Below are 19,111 nucleotides of genomic sequence, written 5' to 3' on the forward strand. Positions count from 1 at the left end.
CTCAGGAGTAATGGCAAATAAAACTTCATTATTTTGGGCAATTACAACCCTTTGACTAGGAAGATATCTGAGATGACACTAACAAATTCAGGGAAAATATGGTCTGGGGAAAGATGAATTGAGGAAGAAAAGACTCCCAAATGCTTAATTCATCACTAACATCGAGAAATTTCTGGCTTGCCCAGTTGTGGACTTCATACAGATCGAACTCACATTGGGTTTCTAAGATCTTGTACTGCGTATCTACCAGAGGGAGCTCGTCTAGGTTAACTATAGAGGGCAACGTAGGGTTTTCTACAACTAATTTCAACTTGCCTTTAGATGAAGACATCGTGAATAGGAAATTACAGTTAAGGTGGCTGAATTGCCAGACAACTGACGATCACTATCGTATGGACGATGGCTGTGCAATTGTGGAATTCAGAACTGCACTGGTGCTGTTGGAAGTTGAAATGGCGAAAGGGGATACACAAAGTAATGTGTGGTTTCTTAAAAGAGAGGATTTGAATGTATTAACAGAGTAGGCGCATCTCATTAATGAATTAGACGTTGGTGCGAAAAATTAATGAGAAAACGGTTACATGAATGTTTGGCAGGAGGATTTTAATTGTATAACGATTATTTGGTGGGAGCGAATAGGAGAGGGACAGGTGGCAAGGTATGAGCGGGCGCGGGAATGGAGTGGGAAGGATAAAGTAGATTCCGCGGGGGTAGGTGGTTTATGGTTTAGGAGAGGGGGTTCCCGAAGTTATTGTGGAGGTGCCATGTATTAATGGGCGGTTTATTGAAAATGACTTTTCAGAACCCCCTCGTTAAGCTCCGAAGGTGCCGGGGGGGTGCGAACTCATCCTCCGCCGTTGATTCGAGCAGGGATGATATCCTCCGTCTATTGCAAATCGCGTTTTATTGCAAAGCGACAAAATGTCAAATCACAGTTCTATTTACAAAATAAAATACAACCCTTTGGAAAAGTATACAAGGATTAAATAATAAGCATATATTACAATGCGACATTTTGACTTGCTCGCATACCTTGGGATTTTTTAATTACGTTTATTTTTTTATATCCCTTTTCTCATTTTCTTTTCTCTTGATATTTTTTTTAATTCCATTTTTTTTTTCCCTTTTATTCTTTTCCATATTTTTTATTATTATTTTTTTTCAACAAAAAGGAAAAAGTAAAAAAGAACTAGGGTAAAAATAAATTACAACACTTCTCATGGTCCCATTTTATTAGAATTGTATCCTTTGTCTCCTATATATATACTAAGGAGACCTAGTCTTATGATCATCAAATATTGTCTTGTTCATTATATTATTTGTAAAAGGAGGTTTCCCCTCAAAGTGAACTGTAGTTATTGGTTTCTTATCATTTTTAACGTGCAAAGATCATAACACCCCCATATCTTTTTGACTGGCTGGTTCTGCTGGTTCTTGTCTGATTCTGATGCATTCCTTTTGAGGGTTTATTTTCTAGGTTGATTTCTTTACACTCTCAATTTTGGTTTTGTACTTATTTCTCCACTTAAGTAATGCCCTTGGCACTCTCACATCCCTTCCTTGTACTTTCTAGTCCTGTTGACCTATTTTTGTCATTTGTGGACATTAGTACAATTTATTTCTTCTTCTTCAAGGAAGGTAATATACAAATTTAGCAGGCATTATAACAAGGTAAGTTTGAACAATGTAAAAGTAAAGATGGATTTTCAAAATATGAGCAACAGAGCAGTAACCGATAATTACAAATAATTAAAATTGGACAACTTGAAATATTTCTTACTATTCAACTTTGGAGAATCTCCATGTTGATGGATGTGTATAAAATTTAAAGCAATAGCACAGTGAACAAATTTAATTAAAGGTGCATATTTAATACTTGCTTGTGGTATAGCAGAACATGGAACAATTACCATTAAAAGGCAACTAATATTTCATGACAAAGAAGATAGGTAAACTGGTTCATTCATATAAGAAGCTCGTGTTGTTTGATTAACATAAGCAGTTATCTTTCCATGTTCTTTATTTTCTCATCTGAATGGAATGAAGCTTTTCTGAACTTGGAGAACAATGGATGATATTATATTTAATTATGTTGGCAGCATTTGTGGATGTTAGCCCGGAGGAAGTGTTAGATGAGAAACCTTACGTTGGAGCTCCACAAGATTCTACAGAGAAGAACATTCCTAAGGTAGAGTACTTCAGATTTCCAAAATTAATTTCATTTTGGTGATTTCTGTTGATGAGCCCATGCGAAGCATTTATTTGCTCGTACAATGACATACCACATTCTACTGACAACTAATAAAGTTCTTCCTGCTTGTCTTTGTCTTGGACAGGATTCAGAAGTTAAAACTCAGGCAGACGAGGGTGCAACTGGTAAATCTTCTGATTTTACTGGTAGGCATTATTTTTCTATTAGCATATCTTCATCAAAGTCGTGTTTGGGTTTTCATCTTTTGACAACTATCCTGAGATTAAGAAAATGAAGGTTCTTGCTAATCTTGAATGGTCTCTATAGGTCAGGCCATGTTAATGAAGAAAATTATATCTAAATCTAATCTGTGATGATTAACTAATGATAATATAGATGTAAGTGAAGAATTGTGGCACTAAGTTTCTCCAACAAACATAATTGTTAGAAGAATTGCACTCCTTGTTATATTTGTTTTTTTTTTCTACTAGAGGAATTGGCAAGTAGGCCATTTTTGTACTTGCATTATATGGGTTTGATTTCGACTGCTACCACTGTACCTCTAGGTGCCTACATATGCCTCTCCCACAGACACGGGTTAATCAGGGAATTTGAACCTTGAATCTCATAGTTTACATAACACTTCATATCATGGCGATCCCCAATGGAGCTGCACCTTGAGGGATGCACTCCATGTTATGGTTAGGTCTCCTTGCTAGTTTTAATTTCTTTGCGGGTGGTGGGTAGCATTTTGCAATGCTTCTCCTTTCATTATGTGGGTTGAACTGACAAACACATTTGCACACATGAGTGTATTGGTTCAAACAAAATATGCATTTGTGAAGTGAAATTGTGACATAGACTGTTAAACTATTTCTTTCCATGTTAAACTCTACAAGTTGAAGACCTGAAAAGCAGTTGGCAGTTTAAAATGTGAACATAAATGTAATTCCTCATCCTATATGACATATCGCCATTAAACAGTTATGCATGTATGTTATGACAGAAGTCTTTTCTAATATAATTTTTTTAGGTACAATGTTTTGCATTGTGCAGACTATTGTTGTACCATAGTAGTAAAATTTAGCAAAAATCCAATGAAGTGAAAATAACCTATTTATTCTACTTTTCTAAGTATATTATTTTAAGGTTTTCCATGACTTTAAAAATGTGCTTGAATCATAGTTGGCCTTACATTTACTGTCAATGAAATTAGCATGTAACCCTCGTGTTTTTTAATATTAAATTTAAGCTTTAATTTTATTGATAAAAAACTATGAATTTTATGCATGTTCTCACGGCACAATTTTACTAACCATTCTCAATAAGCTCTAGGGTTCTCTGCCCACTACCCAATGTTGAATTTCAAGCATTTGACATACCACTTGACAGATAAGGCTGTAAGCAATGAAAATCTAAGCAGCTGGAGTCACTATCTACTACCACAGAAATATGAGCAGCAAACAAAAGGAACAGAAAGGCTTAGTTTATATGGAAACTTGAAGGATCTCTATTTTTATTTGTAATTTCAATTTTTACACACCTCATAAAATCTTTGCCCTTTAATTATACATCTTTTTATAAGAATGAATGCTACATTTTTGGCTTAAAAATATAGTTATTTTTACAAACTATGCTACTATATTTTGAACATAGAGTTGATCTCTACTCGATATCTATATAAAAAGGCACATATTTTGTTCTACTATCACTCTTTTGGCCTAGTATTAATTCTGACTATTGTTGTACTAGGACAAATCCACAACATTTCCCTTTGTGAAGGCAATTGAGAAAATTGCCCTATTTTCTTGTGGATCCCCCCTGGTTATACACACAAAATTTCAACCATTAACTTCTTCATTAGAGCAATAGAGATTACAGTAAACAATGAGACAAGGGACACCAAAATTTAGGTCAATGACCAGGGAAAAACCCACAAGGGGAAAACCCAGTAATCTTTCCTTATGAGAGAGAGTTCAATTCATCAAAATGTACATCAGAATATTCCGGTCAAAATACCAATCTCTGAGTTCATTAAATTCTAAGTCAAAATAGTCAAATGAGAGAAATAGTCAATGCTGGTACAAGTCAAAGTCTGCAACAGAGGGGCCAAATTTCAGTGTGAGGCAGCTGGTCAAAGGGCTGAAATTTTGCCTGCAATACCACAGTCAAAGCTTGGTTAAATCACAGAAGTTGACTTGCAGTCAACTCTCGGTCAATGAGCCAGAATAGGAGCAGAACTTCGGTAAAACAGAGTCAATGAACCACTGAAACTTTCGGCCTCCAAGATCGGTCAAGAACTTGGTCAAACAGAGAAGAACGAACCAAAGTCAACACTGGTCAAACAGAAGCCAAGAGAGCTGGTCAACGCAGAAATAATTTTCGTCTTTCTCCCTCGCACATGTGGACAGTTGAGAAATCTATAGAGCAATAGTTAGGATGATTTCTCTATTCTTGATAACTGCTTGTGATGTCTTTTTACTTTTTCTTACTTATTAGCTTCTTCTCTTATTATTATGTTTGTTCTGATCATCAAACAACTACCAAACAAGGAGAACAATAGTACACAAAAACACAGGATATAGGTTGCAAGCCAGGGCCAAAACCTCTCTAGTTGAGAGGAAAACTTGTAAATGTCTTCTCTTCTTATAGATTCTTCAATTGATGAATTCTAAGACCTCTAGACCAAGGCCAATACCCTTCCAAGACCAAGTCCGACCTTCTTGATGATGTGCTTCCTTTGTCTAAGTCAAACCAAGTCAAATCTCTTCCAAAAGCACACCTTCAACCTCCAACTTCAGATTTTTGGCCTCTACTGCAGGTCTTTCTCTCCCTCTCAACTAGGGAGGATATATCAACTAGTCCAAGATTGTCTCTTAAATACACAAGCTTCTTATTCGGAAGAAGTTTTGTCAAGATGTCGGCTACTTGCTCATTAGTGGAGATCTACCGCAGCTGCTACACACCATCCTACACCAACTTTCGAATGTAGTGATACTTGTTGTTTATATGCTTTGTCTTTCCATGAAACACTGGGTCTTCAGACAACCTTATACAGTTGGTGTTGTCACAATGTATCACTGTAGGGTCCATTGGTCCTTCAAACAAGTCGGACAACAACTTCCTTAACCAGACAACTTCTTTGCTTACTTCACAGGCTGCAATATATTCAACCTCAACACTACTCAAAGCAATCGATTCTTGCTTTCTGCTCATCCATGAGATCATGGAGGATCCCAAATTGAAACATCCTCCAATAGTGCTTCTTCCATCCTGCTCAGTGCCTCCCCAATCGAAATTTGTATATCCAATCAAGTGGACATCATTCCTCTTATCATACTCTAGGCAGTAGTGGATTGTTCCTTGCAGATATCGGTATATGCTTGACTGCTATCCAATGGTCATGCTTCGGCTCAACTTGGAACTGATTGAGAAGATTCATTGCAAAACATATGTCTGGTCGAGTATTCACCAAGTACATTAGTGAGCCAATTAATTGTCTATACTTGGTCGAATTGATAGGGCTTGACTCAGAACTTCTTAGCCTCTTCAAGTATGTGATCATGGGGGTTGTCATAGGTTTGAAATCCATCATGTAAAACCTCTTCAACATCTCGATCACATCCTTTCCTTGACTTAGATAAATCTCATCATGTCCCTGCCAAACTTCCAGTGCCAAATAGTAGTGCATCAGCCCCAAATCCTTCATGTTGAATTCTGCTGCTAGTTGCTTCTTGCTTCTTGCACTCTTGGATTCGACCTTCCACACTTGTCAAGAGAAGATCATCCACATACAGAATAATGATAATAGGCCCATTCTTCACAACCTTGATATAGAGACTCAGATCAACAAAACTCTTTGTGAAGCCCAATCTTTGTAAGTATGTATCCATCCTAGCATACCATGCCATTGGTGCTTGCTTAAGGCCATATAATGCCTTCTTCAACCTGCAAACATAAGCCTCTCTATCTTTGACTTCAAATCACAAGGGTTGCTCTAGATAGACTTCATCAATGGTGCCATTCAGAAATGCAGTCTTGACACCCATTTGGTGGATGTTCCATCCCATCGATGCTGCCAAAGAGACCAATGAGCATATTGTTGTATACCTTGCTGTAGCTGCAAATGTTTTTTCATAGTTGATGCCTTTTTGTTGAGAGAAGCCTCTAGCCAGAAATCTTGCCTTATATTTATCAATACTTCCATCCGTTGCATGTTTAATCTTGTAGAGCCATTTGGAAGTTACTGCAGATTTGTCTTTAGGCCTAGGCACGCTATACCAAGCTCCATTTTTCATTATCGATTGATACTCTTCATTCATGGCATCCTTCCATTCTTGGTGTGTGACAACTTCTTTAAAGGTGGATGACTCTCCTTCTATCAATTCGTCATATAGGCTGCATATCCATAATATCTTTTGGGCTTCTTACTTTCCCTGAATGTGCCTTTGACTGCTCCATGACCTTTTGCATCTAGTAGAGTAGACTTCAACCATTCAGGTCTCTTTCTAGTTTTGGGGATGACCACTGGTTGCACTGGTTCACTGTGACCTTCATATTCATGATTTGGTTGTTCTTCCTCCCTTGTACGTTCCTCTTCAAATATACTAAGTTCTTCATCTTCAGATTCCATCGAGAGATCCTTTGATTTCTTGAATGCAATGCTTTCATCAAATATCACATCTCGACTAACTTCTCTTCGGTGTCCTCCTTTTATGTAGATCCTATATGCCTTTGAAGTATTACCGTAGCTAACAAATGTTCCTTTCATGCTTGAAGGATCCAATTTCTTTCTCTTGTCTTTTGGTATATGAATATAGACAGGACAACCAAAAATTCGGAGATGGTCCACACTTGGTTTCTTCCTAGTGAATGCTTCTTCGAGAGTCATGTTATCTAGTGACCTGTGGGGACTTCGATTTTGAATGTATACAACAGTCTTAGTTGCTTCACCCCACAGAAATTTCAGCAAATATTGATCATGTAACATGGCTTTTACACTTTCTTCAATGGATCGATTATTTTGTTTTGCAACTCCATTTTGTTCGGGATTGTATGGGACTATCAACTCCCTCTTAATCCCAACCTTCTTACAGAAAGCTATGAGTTCCTTTGAAGTATATTCTCCTCCATTGTCGGATCTTAAGATATTTATCCTTCCTTTTGTAAGGTTCTCTACTTCAACTTTGAATTCTTGAAATTTGTTGAATACTTCATCCTTGGATTTCATCAAATAAACCCATGTTTTCCTTGAATGGTCATCAATGAATGTTACATAATATAGATGACCTCCAAGAGACTTTGGAGTCATGGGATCTGTTACCCACCATTTTGTGGGTGATATCCCTAAGAGAAACTTTTTCTCCAAGATGGTCCTCAGCCGGTGGCCAACAACCCCTTGCAGCCACCAGCTAGCTCATTTGTGCCATTTCTCCATCACCTGAGCCAACCATGTGGTCCCTTGCCCATCTGCCATGATCGTATGTTTGAAGGTGGGTCTCCCGAACCTAAAGGTATGCCTTGTCATTTGATAATTGAGTTTTGTAGTTTGCCTATCATGGATACTTTTGGGCATGGATTTATGGGGGGATTCGGTGGAAAGAATGGGTTAGGTCTATGCCCTTGTCCCCTAGACCCCTTTTGGATATTAACCTTGAATTCTAGTCCTGTGGGATCTCTTTTACAGACCATTTGGCTTTAGGGATGGTATTTCACAGGAAACCTTGATTTTGGTTATGTGGTCCTGCTCCCTTATCTGCTTATATTACCCTCTTTTGACTCATTATTACCCCATTCATCATTTCTCTCACCTGGGTCCACATTCCTCTATTCGCCCCTTCCCCTCGCTCACACCTTGAGTCAGGCTTGGAATGATGCCCCAAAGTTTGATGCAACTAAAAAGAAAGACAAAAGCATATTTGGCCACATTCAACAAGAAAATGTACCACAAAATGCAAAAGAAAGCCGAGACAAACACATTTAGCACGTGGGCAAAAGCCAATACATGAGCTCTACCCCATCATCATGGCCATCACCCTGGTTCCTACAGGTTCTATGAGCCTCCTTCATCATATAGGAACCCATGATTGCCCCAAACCCCGGTGGGCAATGAACCACCCTACCTTCAAAAGGGGCATTCACTGCTATATATTATGCATCATGCTCTTACCCCTTGAGCCCCAACAGTTAAAATCATAAAAAGGCATATAAAGAAAGGTGGAAAAATCAAGATCGTGGCACCTCATGTACCACAATTGCTCCCTCCTATACATTATAAACCCAAGTGTGGGCTTCCCTTTATTAGTTACCCTTATACCCCAGCATGTGGCCCAAGGTTGTTCCTTCCCATCCCCTACTTCATTCACCTATTTGTCACATGCTACCACCTTTTGAAGGATGTACCTTAAATGTATTATCTCCTTTAGAAGTAGAAACCACCTAATAGGGTACTTGGGTAACCTCATTTCGAGTTTAGGAGACATTGGCACATTCCGAAGCCCATTATGGAAGGGCAGGCCATTATGAAGTCCCCACCTGTGGTCCATGGTTGGTAAGCTCATTTACTCGATTTCCCTAATGACTTGTTGTACTGGAAGGCTAGGGGATGCATTAGATCTTATGCAGGATTGCAGATGGTCTCCATCTTGGGTTTGGTCTCCCTATACAGGGTCCTAATCCTCTAGAGGGCTACATTGGCACATGTAGGGTGTGTGTTGAGAGCCATGGGCCTCCACAACAATAGACAACACTCCATGGATCCCCGAGGATGATCAGAGATGCTCAAGATACTCCCATTGGACGAGGAAGATGCACTTGGTTCACTTATGCCCAACCAACCCCACAGATGTACCATGCATTTGGCAGCTGACCCAGGACTTGTAAGACAATGTAGCATCCCTTACACCATTACCAGAGCCCTTACAAACGATCTACATGCATCTTCGACTCATTTGGAGACCCATGAGGTTATTATTGTGCCTCCACACCCCTTTGGAGGACCACATGTTTATTGTTTCGAGAACAAAGGGCCAACCTCTTGTCCATCACTTTTGAGGGTCCTACTCTTTATTATGGCACCCATGGACCTCATCACGCCTCTTAGAGGGCCCTACGACATGCTTAGATTATTATTTGACCTCTTGAGAGGCTTATTCTTTCATTTGTGAGCTAGTTTGGTGGGCTTGTCATCAAAAGTTAGATTATTAGCACATTATTTTATTTTTGGGGCTTATGTAGGCAAATGAGACTAATTCCAACTCCTCATTAGTGTATAAATACAAGTGAGATGAGTTCATTTTCTTATCATCACTATGGATTGGATCTCTTCTCTCTCTTGAGAATTTCACACTTTTTTTGGGAGGATGAATTGGAGGAGCTTTATGGATGGATTCTGGTGTGGATTTGGTTTATCTTGTCTTGGAGCTTTTCTATTGTCAAAATGTGGATGGTTGGATATGTTCTATTGCATGTAGTACATTCTTTTAATGCTATTCTTGTTTTACTTTGTCATATACATTGGATTGGGATTTTTGCTATTTTTTGGGCTAATTGCTACATGCATTTACTGCTTAAATTGTGGAATTTTGTCTCTATATAACATCTCTCGATGTATGGGCCATGTAATTTGAATGAAATTTCCTAGGGATAATTCTATCAACAAATTTATCTTGATAAGCCATCACCTTTTGCACATCAAAGTATAAAAGCTGCAAGATTGCTTCTCTTTGACCTAGAAGGCTAGCGAAGTAGTCTTGAGGCCTCCTTGACTAGGAACCAAAGGTCCTCACGTATATTTACTATAGACTCCATGTTAAAATTGGACAACTAGGTCCAAACTCCATGTTCTGATGCTCAGATTAAGAGGCTAATATTTTTGTTGGATTCCTCTTTCTGAGAGGTGTAAAATCCATATAAAAATAGTCTTAATCCGATGAGCAGAACTTATATTTTGAATTTATTATTCTTAATAAATTATATGTGCAAGGTCAGCCAGTTTTGTAATGTAGGCTCACATGCCCAACAGATGTGTCACACACCCTCATTGATGGATATATATACAGGAAAAGTTGGAGAGAATTTGAACACAACTCAACTCACATCTTCCTCTCTCATCCTAAAAGTACGAGCTACCAGGAGGGTTGTTGTGACACATGCTGGGCTGGCTGACCAAAGGAGACTTTGCTGGTTGAAGCATCCTGTTGACCGCCGAAACGAACACATTCATCTTTCTTGTTTTGATTTGTCTTCTGTAAGATCTGCTTATATGTTCTATCTGCATTTTGCTTATCTACTTGTATGATTGCTGTGAGAAAAGTGAAATTGCTCTTAGCATAGAACATCTACAAAACTTTACATGGTATCAGAGCTGAGGTGAAGACAAACTCTATCTATAGCAATCATCATCGAAGAAAATGTATCCTTGAGTTAATCTCCTCTCCACGTCTGGGTTTTTGGAAGGAGAGAACCAAAAGATACGCTGGCCTAATGGAGACCCAGCCGCAGTCATAAAGGATCTCAACGCAATAACTGAAGCTATGTACACGTTGTTGCACGTTGTACACTCTGGTAGCATGGTTATACATGGAAACATATATATGCAGTCTATGTATGGAACCGCAACAAATACCCTATACGCACAGCTATGACTATAACACAGTCTATACGGGAAATGCAGTCAGGTATGGAAACGTCTAATCCGTTGGCAATGCTCTATACGCACAACAATGATATATATACGCACAGTTATATACGCACAGATATATATACGCACAGTGATATACGACAGTTATATACGCACAGTTATGCAATGAAGACATCCACGCAGCCATATATGCAGATATATATACGCACAGTTATATACGCACAGATATATATACGCACAGTTATATACGACAGTTATATACGCACAGTTATGCAATGAAGACATCCACGCAGCCATATACGCTGACATATATAAGCACAGTTATGGAATCCTAATACGCTGGTCATTAAGACACTTATACGCAGAGCACAGGACAATGAAGCCGTAGTCATAATAATGGAACCGCAATCAAGGAAGAAGATCTCGCATTTCCTCGCTCCAAAATCTCGCATGGAGAAGCAGGCCCGCATTAGGGTATGACTGCACCTCGACCGGGGTATTAGGTACAGTCATGACCAGAACTCGAAGGCATGATGAGGAATGCAGATGCGATGTAATGAGACATGCTGTAACATATACGCATAGCACCTCTCTCGCTGACATTAAGACACTAAGTAACGTAGCATAATACTGTTATGCATACGCTGATATGTATACGCAAACGCTAAAATCTAACGCAGTTATGGCATACACTATTCTTGAAAGACCTAGCCGCAGTTCATGAAGAGATACATGGAGACATATACGCTGTCCGCAGTTCATGAAGAGATACATGGAGACATGTACGCTGTCCGGAAGACATACATCCACGCAGTCTACGCTATCATGAAGTCAATATACGCTCAGGTATGGAAACCCTATACGCTGGGCAGGAAATGAAGAAATCCACGATGGATCCGTTGTCACATCACGTTGATCATCCAATGTGATGCCTGAAACATCAGCAGCCCTAAATTGGATCCGTTGGAATCATTACACACAGCCAATGTGATGCCTGGAACAACTGCTGTCATAAATTCATAACACACAGTTAATAAAGGGTCCATACGCAGTCATGAAGATACCCTTACACACAGTTCATATATATGGTGTTCAACGTTGCTCATGTTATTACACGCTGTTCATATGTATATACGTTGTTCATGTTATGCACAGAGATATCCATATGCAGTCATAACAACTATCAAGGTATGGGGCTGTTATAAATTCCTATAGCCGTAGTCATGCATACATATATACGCTGGGGTGATACAAGTTATACGATGTATGCTCATATATTCTAAACTATGCTCATGACAAGGTATATGCTGGTTATGGCAATAAATATCTATGCAGGCAGAAGGACGTATTATCATTAGGATGCAGCTATGATATAATGATGCATGGGCAGTATGAGAAGTATGATGCATATGGGTAGTATGAAGCAGCATAAGGCATATATCATGTGCATCATAATGAATTAGATCATGTGTATGGGTAGAACAATGATGCATGGAGCATGAACAACATCATAGTAAATATAATCATGAGAATGGTACAATTGTGATGAATGATGCAACGGGCAGCATCATGATGGTGCTTCACAGTTAAAGGCAGCACATGATGAGCAGCACTATGAGATCATGTGGATGGCAGGACAAATGATACATGTGTATGTAAGGGCTGTGCTGAAGGAAAACATACAAGGGGACCTTTCCCCTCAAGTGTCACAAAGACATCTGAGATATTGCAACTGGTCCATTCTGATCTTTCCGGTATGTTGCATCCTTGGGGGGATGTTCTTACTATATGACATTTACTGATGACTTCTCTCGCAAAACCTGGATATACTTCTTGAAGAAGAAGGATGAGGCTTTCATGTGGTTCCGTACCTTCAAAGCCTTGGTGGAAAATATGACCGGAAAGAAGATCAAGATTTTGAGGACTGACAATGGCACTGAATATGAGTCAAATGAGTTCAAAGACTTTTGCAGAGAAGCTGGCATTAAGAGGGAGACTACCACTGCATATACTCCTGAGCAGAATGGTGTTGCTGAACGCAAGAATAGGACTATTGTGGAAGCTGCCTGTGCCATGCTATGTGACCAGGGTCTTCCAAAGTTTCTGTGGGGAGAAGCTGCAAATACTGTTGTGTACATTCAAAACCGATGCCCTCATTCCGCTTTGGACTCCAAAACTCCCGAAGAGTTTTTCTCTGGTAAGAAACCTGATGTCTCACATTTTAGAATTTTTGGATGTCTCGTCTATTTTCATGTGCCGAAAGAAAAGAGAAGTAAGCTGGATGCTACTGGGAAGAAAGGAATGTTTGTGGGCTACAGTGAGACTTCTAAGGCATATAGAGTCTATGTACCTGGTCAAAGGGAAGTAGAGATAAGCCAAGATGTCACTTTTGACGAAGATGCTTCCCTGAAGAAAGTAGTAGATCTTCCTAGATCTGAAGAAAACCATGAAGAAAGACCTGGAAATCTGGAAGAACCCCAGGATGAGACTATGCCTAATGTTGAAGGGCCAATGGACCCTATTGATCCTTCCCCTTCTCTAGGAAAGAGGCCATCATGGCTCCGGGACACCCTCGAAGATGCTGAGGGTCATGCTGCCCCAAGGGGAACATTCCGAGAAAGCAAGAAGCCGTGTAGATACCAAGGGTATCTAGCTGCCATGAGTACTATTATACAATCTGAACCTGGATCTTTTGAGGAAGCCATCAAGCATCAAGTCTGGAAGGATGCTATGCATGAAGAATATGATGCTATTATGAAGAATGATGTCTGGGATGTGGTCCCGAGACCGAAGGACAAATCTGTTGTCACCGCTAAATGGCTCTACAAGATTAAACATGGATCTGATGGGAGTGCTGAAAAGTTTAAGACAAGATTTGTTGCCCGTGGCTTCTCTCAAAAGGAAGGAATTGACTATGACAATATATTTGCACCTGTGGCTCGATATTCCACCATCCGATCCATCATAGCCCTTGCTGCTACGCAAGGATGGAGTCTTCATCAGATGGATGTCAAGACCATTTTTTTGCATGGTGCAATAAAGGAAGAGGTGTATGTAGAACAACCTCTGGGATTTGAAGTTCAAGATCGAGACACTTATGTCTGCAGGTTGAAGAAAGCCCTCTATGGGTTAAAGCAAGCACCCAGAGCTTGGTATGAGAGGATGGATAGTTACTTGATGAAGCTGGGCTTCACTCGAAGCAATGCTGATCCAAACCTTTACTTTAAGGTTGAGGAAGGAAAGCCTCTCATTCTAGTGTTGTATGTGGACGACCTCTTCCTGACAGGTGATGACCCTCTCATTCATCAATGTAAGAGGGAGCTTGCTGCTGAGTTCGAGATGAAAGACCTAGGACTGATGCACTATTTCCTAGGCCTGGAGGTCTGGCAGAGACCTGGAGAGATTCTCCTTTCTCAAGGAAGTATATTGTGAAGCTTCTGGAAAGATTTGGGATGGTGGACTGTAAGTCCGTGTCGACACCAATGGAACTCAACTTTAAGAAGTTGAGTGGCAGCGCTGCAGGGCCTATCTTGGCCAATCCTACTGAGTATCGACAACTCATAGGAGCTTTGATGTTCTTAGTGAACACCCATCCGGACATATGTTTTGCAGTGAATACTTTGAGTCAACAGATGGTTGAGCCTCATCATTTTCACTGGGTTGGTGCCAAGAATCTTTTGAGATATCTTCGGGGCACGATAAACCATGGGCTGAGATACACTGCCGGGAGTGTGATACTCCGGGGATATACTGATGCCGATTGGGCTGGCAGTGTGGTGGATCGTAAGAGCACATCTGGATGCTGTTTCAATCTTGGTTCTGCTTCGATCTCATGGATGAGCAGGAAGCAGAAGTCGGTGGCTTTGAGCACCGCGGAGGCCGAATACATTGCTGCTAGTATGGCCTGTTATGAAGCAGTTTGGTTGAGGAAGCTCTTTAGTGAGCTGTTCCAACATGTGCTAGATACCACTGTAATACTCTGTGATAATCAGAGTGAGATTCGTATGACTGAGAATCCTGTGTTCCACGACCGATCCAAGCATATTGATATCAGGTACCACTTTATCCGGGATATGGTACAGCGAGGCGCCGTAAGGCTCGATCATATAGGAACTGATGAGCAGGTCGCGGATATTCTCACTAAGCCCCTGGGGAAGGTCAAGTTCCTAACCTTCCGTGAGAGTCTTGGTGTCGTGGAAAGACCCTATGATGTGGGTCCTGTTGGACGATGAGCTCTGGGAGCTCTGGGGGGCTTTGGGGATAGCTTCTCGGAGCTATAAGCACTCATAATGCTTCTGCCCCACCCTTGTGATTAATGAGCTGGTTCGCCACTCATTTAATCTGTGCCCCGTATGCATCCTACCCATTGAGTTCAGGGCTCATGGGAAGTACCTCTCATTTGGCCAATGAGGTGTGGAAAAGCTAGAGACTATTAGCAAAGACTGATGGACGCATCAGAGATTGCCGTACTCTCTATCTAGGATGGCATGGTCCAACCACTTGATCTGGGATCAAGATTTGTGAGGTCTGGGACCTCTGGACTGATTATGTCAGTCGGGGAATAATGTCTTTGTGACTGACCCACTTCTGTTCTGAAATAAAGAAGCCAGCAAAGCAAGTTTCGGCAGGATGACTCACGATGTTAATTGCACTAATAGATGGAGTTCTCCCTAGTTGAGAGGGAGTGTTAAAATTGGACAACTAGGTCCAAACTCCATGTTCTGATGCTCAGATTAAGAGGCTAATATTTTTGTTGGATTCCTCTTTCTGAGAGGTGTAAAATCCATATAAAAATAGTCTTAATCCGATGAGCAGAACTTATATTTTGAATTTATTATTCTTAATAAATTATATGTGCAAGGTCAGCCAGTTTTGTAATGTAGGCTCACATGCCCAACAGATGTGTCACACACCCTCATTGATGGATATATATACAGGAAAAGTTGGAGAGAATTTGAACACAACTCAACTCACATCTTCCTCTCTCATCCTAAAAGTACGAGCTACCAGGAGGGTTGTTGTGACACATGCTGGGCTGGCTGACCAAAGGAGACTTTGCTGGTTGAAGCATCCTGTTGACCGCCGAAACGAACACATTCATCTTTCTTGTTTCTGATTTGTCTTCTGTAAGATCTGCTTATATGTTCTATCTGCATTTTGCTTATCTACTTGTATGATTGCTGTGAGAAAAGTGAAATTGCTCTTAGCATAGAACATCTACAAAACTTTACACTCCAGTCTCCTAAGACTAAGGCTCTGATCTACCAAAAGGTGGTCACCTAAAATCAACTTCTTTTCACCTTTTCCTAGGTCTAGCCAAGTTGGGTCACCTAGGGCATCATTTTCCTGGCAAACTATCCCTCCAAAAAGTTTGATCTCCTAGCCTCTCCTGCATTGATGTCTCTTCAAGACCTCCTCCAAATTTGAGGCCATTCTGACGATGGAGTTGTGAGAAAAGCCAAGCCCTAGCTCCGAGATCAAAATTTGCCCTAACATCCCAAAGGCTAGTGCCTCATAGGGTCAATTTAACAACTTTGAGTGAATATTCTTTCTTTGATCCTTTCCCTCACCTTGTCTAGGTTTGGAACATCATTGATGTTAAATTCTCACCTCCTAACCTAGGCTGGGTCCACTTGGTCCCGTTCCTTTGAAAAGACAATTCTTCAAGAACCATCCAAGATACCAATCTCAATAAGGATTTTAGGGATTGAGAAATTCTTTCACGACCCATATCCCGTAAACCTAACCCTCAAATCCTCTCTTTCCTCTCCTAGAAGACATTGCACCTTGCTTAGAAAGAAAGCAAACTTTATCCTTCAATCTCTTCTGGAAAGGGAATCATTTGGGTCACTCCACATCCACTCATTGATTTATCCTTCATTAGTGACTCCATAATATACTGGGTCTCCTCCCATCGGTGAAAATCTGTAAATTGTAGGGAGCCTTAGCTGAGGTGACAATGGGTTAAGTCTCCATTTGTTTCCCTTTGCCTAGCACTTTCCCTTTAGGTCCCCTGCTAGTTTGAGCGGTAAGAGGACCACAGACATCAGAATGAATGAGATCCATAATTTCTTTTGACCTTGAAGCACTACTTCCAAATTGTCTCTTAGTGTTTTTGCCCAATGCAGATCCCTTGCATACTCCATGATCCTCCTTGAGTTCGAGGATGCCATTTACCATTGTATTTAGAGTTGGTAAGATTTTGTAGTGAAGATGACCAAATATTCTATGCGAAAGTTCACATGGGCTAACTTCAATGTGAACCAAAGCTTGAGCAAGGGGAGTTAACATTTTGTAGTCTTCCTTCACAGATCCCAATCATCTTTGCATTTTCGATACTATAGTTTTTATCCCATACTACAACTTTTCCATCTACGAAAGCAATTCTATGTTTCTTATCTTCTAGACATGAAATGGAAAGTAGTTTCTTATGCAAACCTGGAACAAATAAGATGTTGTTGAGATGAATATTGCCTTCGTTCTCCAGCTTTAGCGAGGTTGATCCAATTCCTCTCACAGGATATCTCTTCTTGTCACCCAGCTCAACGAAGTAAGAATATTTTCCTCTTGACAATGTTTTTAGTTGCTTGTGTTCACTAGTCATATGTCTTGATGCTCCATTGTCAATCACCCAAATATTTTCATCTTCAAATGTGCCAGTAAGTGTTGAGAACAATCCTTCGTCCTTTGTCTTGGTCATGTCCTTCTTGAGAGAGAATATAAGATCCCATAATTCTTTGATGCCCTTCTTGAGAGAGAATATAAGATCCCATAATTCTTTGATGCCCTTCTTGAGATTGCTTGCTACCCTTGTACACTTCTTTAAGAACTTCTTCAATGTAGTAGATATCTTCATCATGCCCTTAAGCAACCATAGTTCTCATACCAGGTTGAGAAATCTATAGGGCAATAGTTAGGATGATTTCTCTATTCTTGATAACTGCTTGTGATGTCGTTTTACTTTGTCTTACTTATTAGCTTCTTCTCTTATTATCATGTTTGTTCTTATCATCAAAAACTACCTAACAAGAAGAACAATAGTATACAAGAAGACAGGATATAGGTTGCAAGCCAGGGCCAAAACCTCTCCACTTGAGAGGAAAACCGGTAAATCTCTTCTCTTCTTATAGATTTTTCAATTGATGAATTCCAAGACCTCTAGACCAAGACCAATACCCATCCAAGACCAAGTCTGACCTTCTTGATGATGTGCTTCCTTTGTCTAAGTCAAACCAAGTCAAATATCTTCCAACAGCTCACCTTCGACTCCTAACTTCAGATTTTCGGCCTCTACCGCAGGATTGAAATTTTCGGCCCCTGCAACTGCTACTACATCCACACCTGTGAGCGAAAATTAGCCTTCCAAGGCCTCCTAGCAGCTTCGCTTGACTTGCTTCCTTGTTTAGGTCTAGAGAGTGACCTAGTAGGCTCCTCTTCCAACAATTTCGATCTTCTTCTAGCAACTTGAGAATTTTGACCTTGAAGCACGTGTGGGAGAGAATTAGCCCAAAAACGTATTCCTTTGTCCCTCTCCTTCTTCGCTAGCATTCTTGCTCTTCTTCTTCGCTTAGACGATGAGAAGTGAATGTGTGTCTAAGGGAGGTCAAGTTCCTTCCTTTATATAGGCTTCTAAGGTGGACGAGGCTCCTCAAAATAGGCGCACTTCTTAGCTGGTAGGCCGACTTGGTCTTGGAGGGTATTCTGACACTTTTAAATACAAAAATAATTCTTTTTACAAGTTACAATGTGCCCGATTCTTTTGACTTCTTGACCTAGGACAAACCCTAAAAACACTCAATGGGTGCTTGACCTCTAAAATAAAAGACATCGAGCATGAAACCCATGTTCAAAATATCAATAAGAAGTTTTCTTTTATTCTACAATATCCAAGAATCTAAAGTACATTTCATATTTATGAAGACCGAACCTAGTTACACATTTTTCAACATGGACTGTCCTTATTTCAAATTGGATGAATGAGCTGATGGTGATGCCAAATGAGGTTAATCGAATGACAATTTATATGTGTGCTAAGAGGAGGGTTTTGAACATAGGGTCAAACCCATTGAATGAGTGGGGCTGACTTGTTCAAATGAGGTCGACTTTGTTAACAAGAAAATTCATAATTTCTTCTTTGTTTTGTCAATGAAAATACCGACCGAAGCTACCAATTGTCAACACCCGCTCTTAGCTTGGGAGGTACTTTTCATTCTCTGTCTCTTTTTCTCAAGATCAATCTCCCCAACCAATCCATTGGTCTCTCAGTAATAACCCAAGGG

General features: G+C 40.2%; 1 protein-coding gene across 2 annotated transcripts in view; it reads left to right on the forward strand.

Moving 5' to 3' along the window:
- Positions 1 to 19,111, forward strand: part of TIC40 (hydroxyproline-rich glycoprotein family protein) — a 285,802-nt gene that overhangs the window by 62,157 nt on the left and 204,534 nt on the right. Inside the window, exons 6-7 of one of the 2 annotated variants that reach the window (XM_089416433.1) lie at positions 2,100 to 2,188; positions 2,337 to 2,376. In XM_089416433.1, coding sequence (XP_089272559.1) covers positions 2,100 to 2,188; positions 2,337 to 2,376 — 129 coding nt within the window. Of the gene's footprint in view, positions 1 to 2,099; positions 2,189 to 2,336; positions 2,398 to 19,111 lie in introns of both variants that reach the window. The other variant, XM_089416432.1, reaches the window with a different exon arrangement.

The sequence above is a fragment of the Pinus tabuliformis genome, chromosome 3_2 (assembly GCF_031772625.1).
Source record: "Pinus tabuliformis cultivar Carrire ecotype Pingquan chromosome 3_2, CPIR1, whole genome shotgun sequence".
Classification (NCBI taxonomy): Eukaryota; Viridiplantae; Streptophyta; class Pinopsida; order Pinales; family Pinaceae; genus Pinus; species Pinus tabuliformis.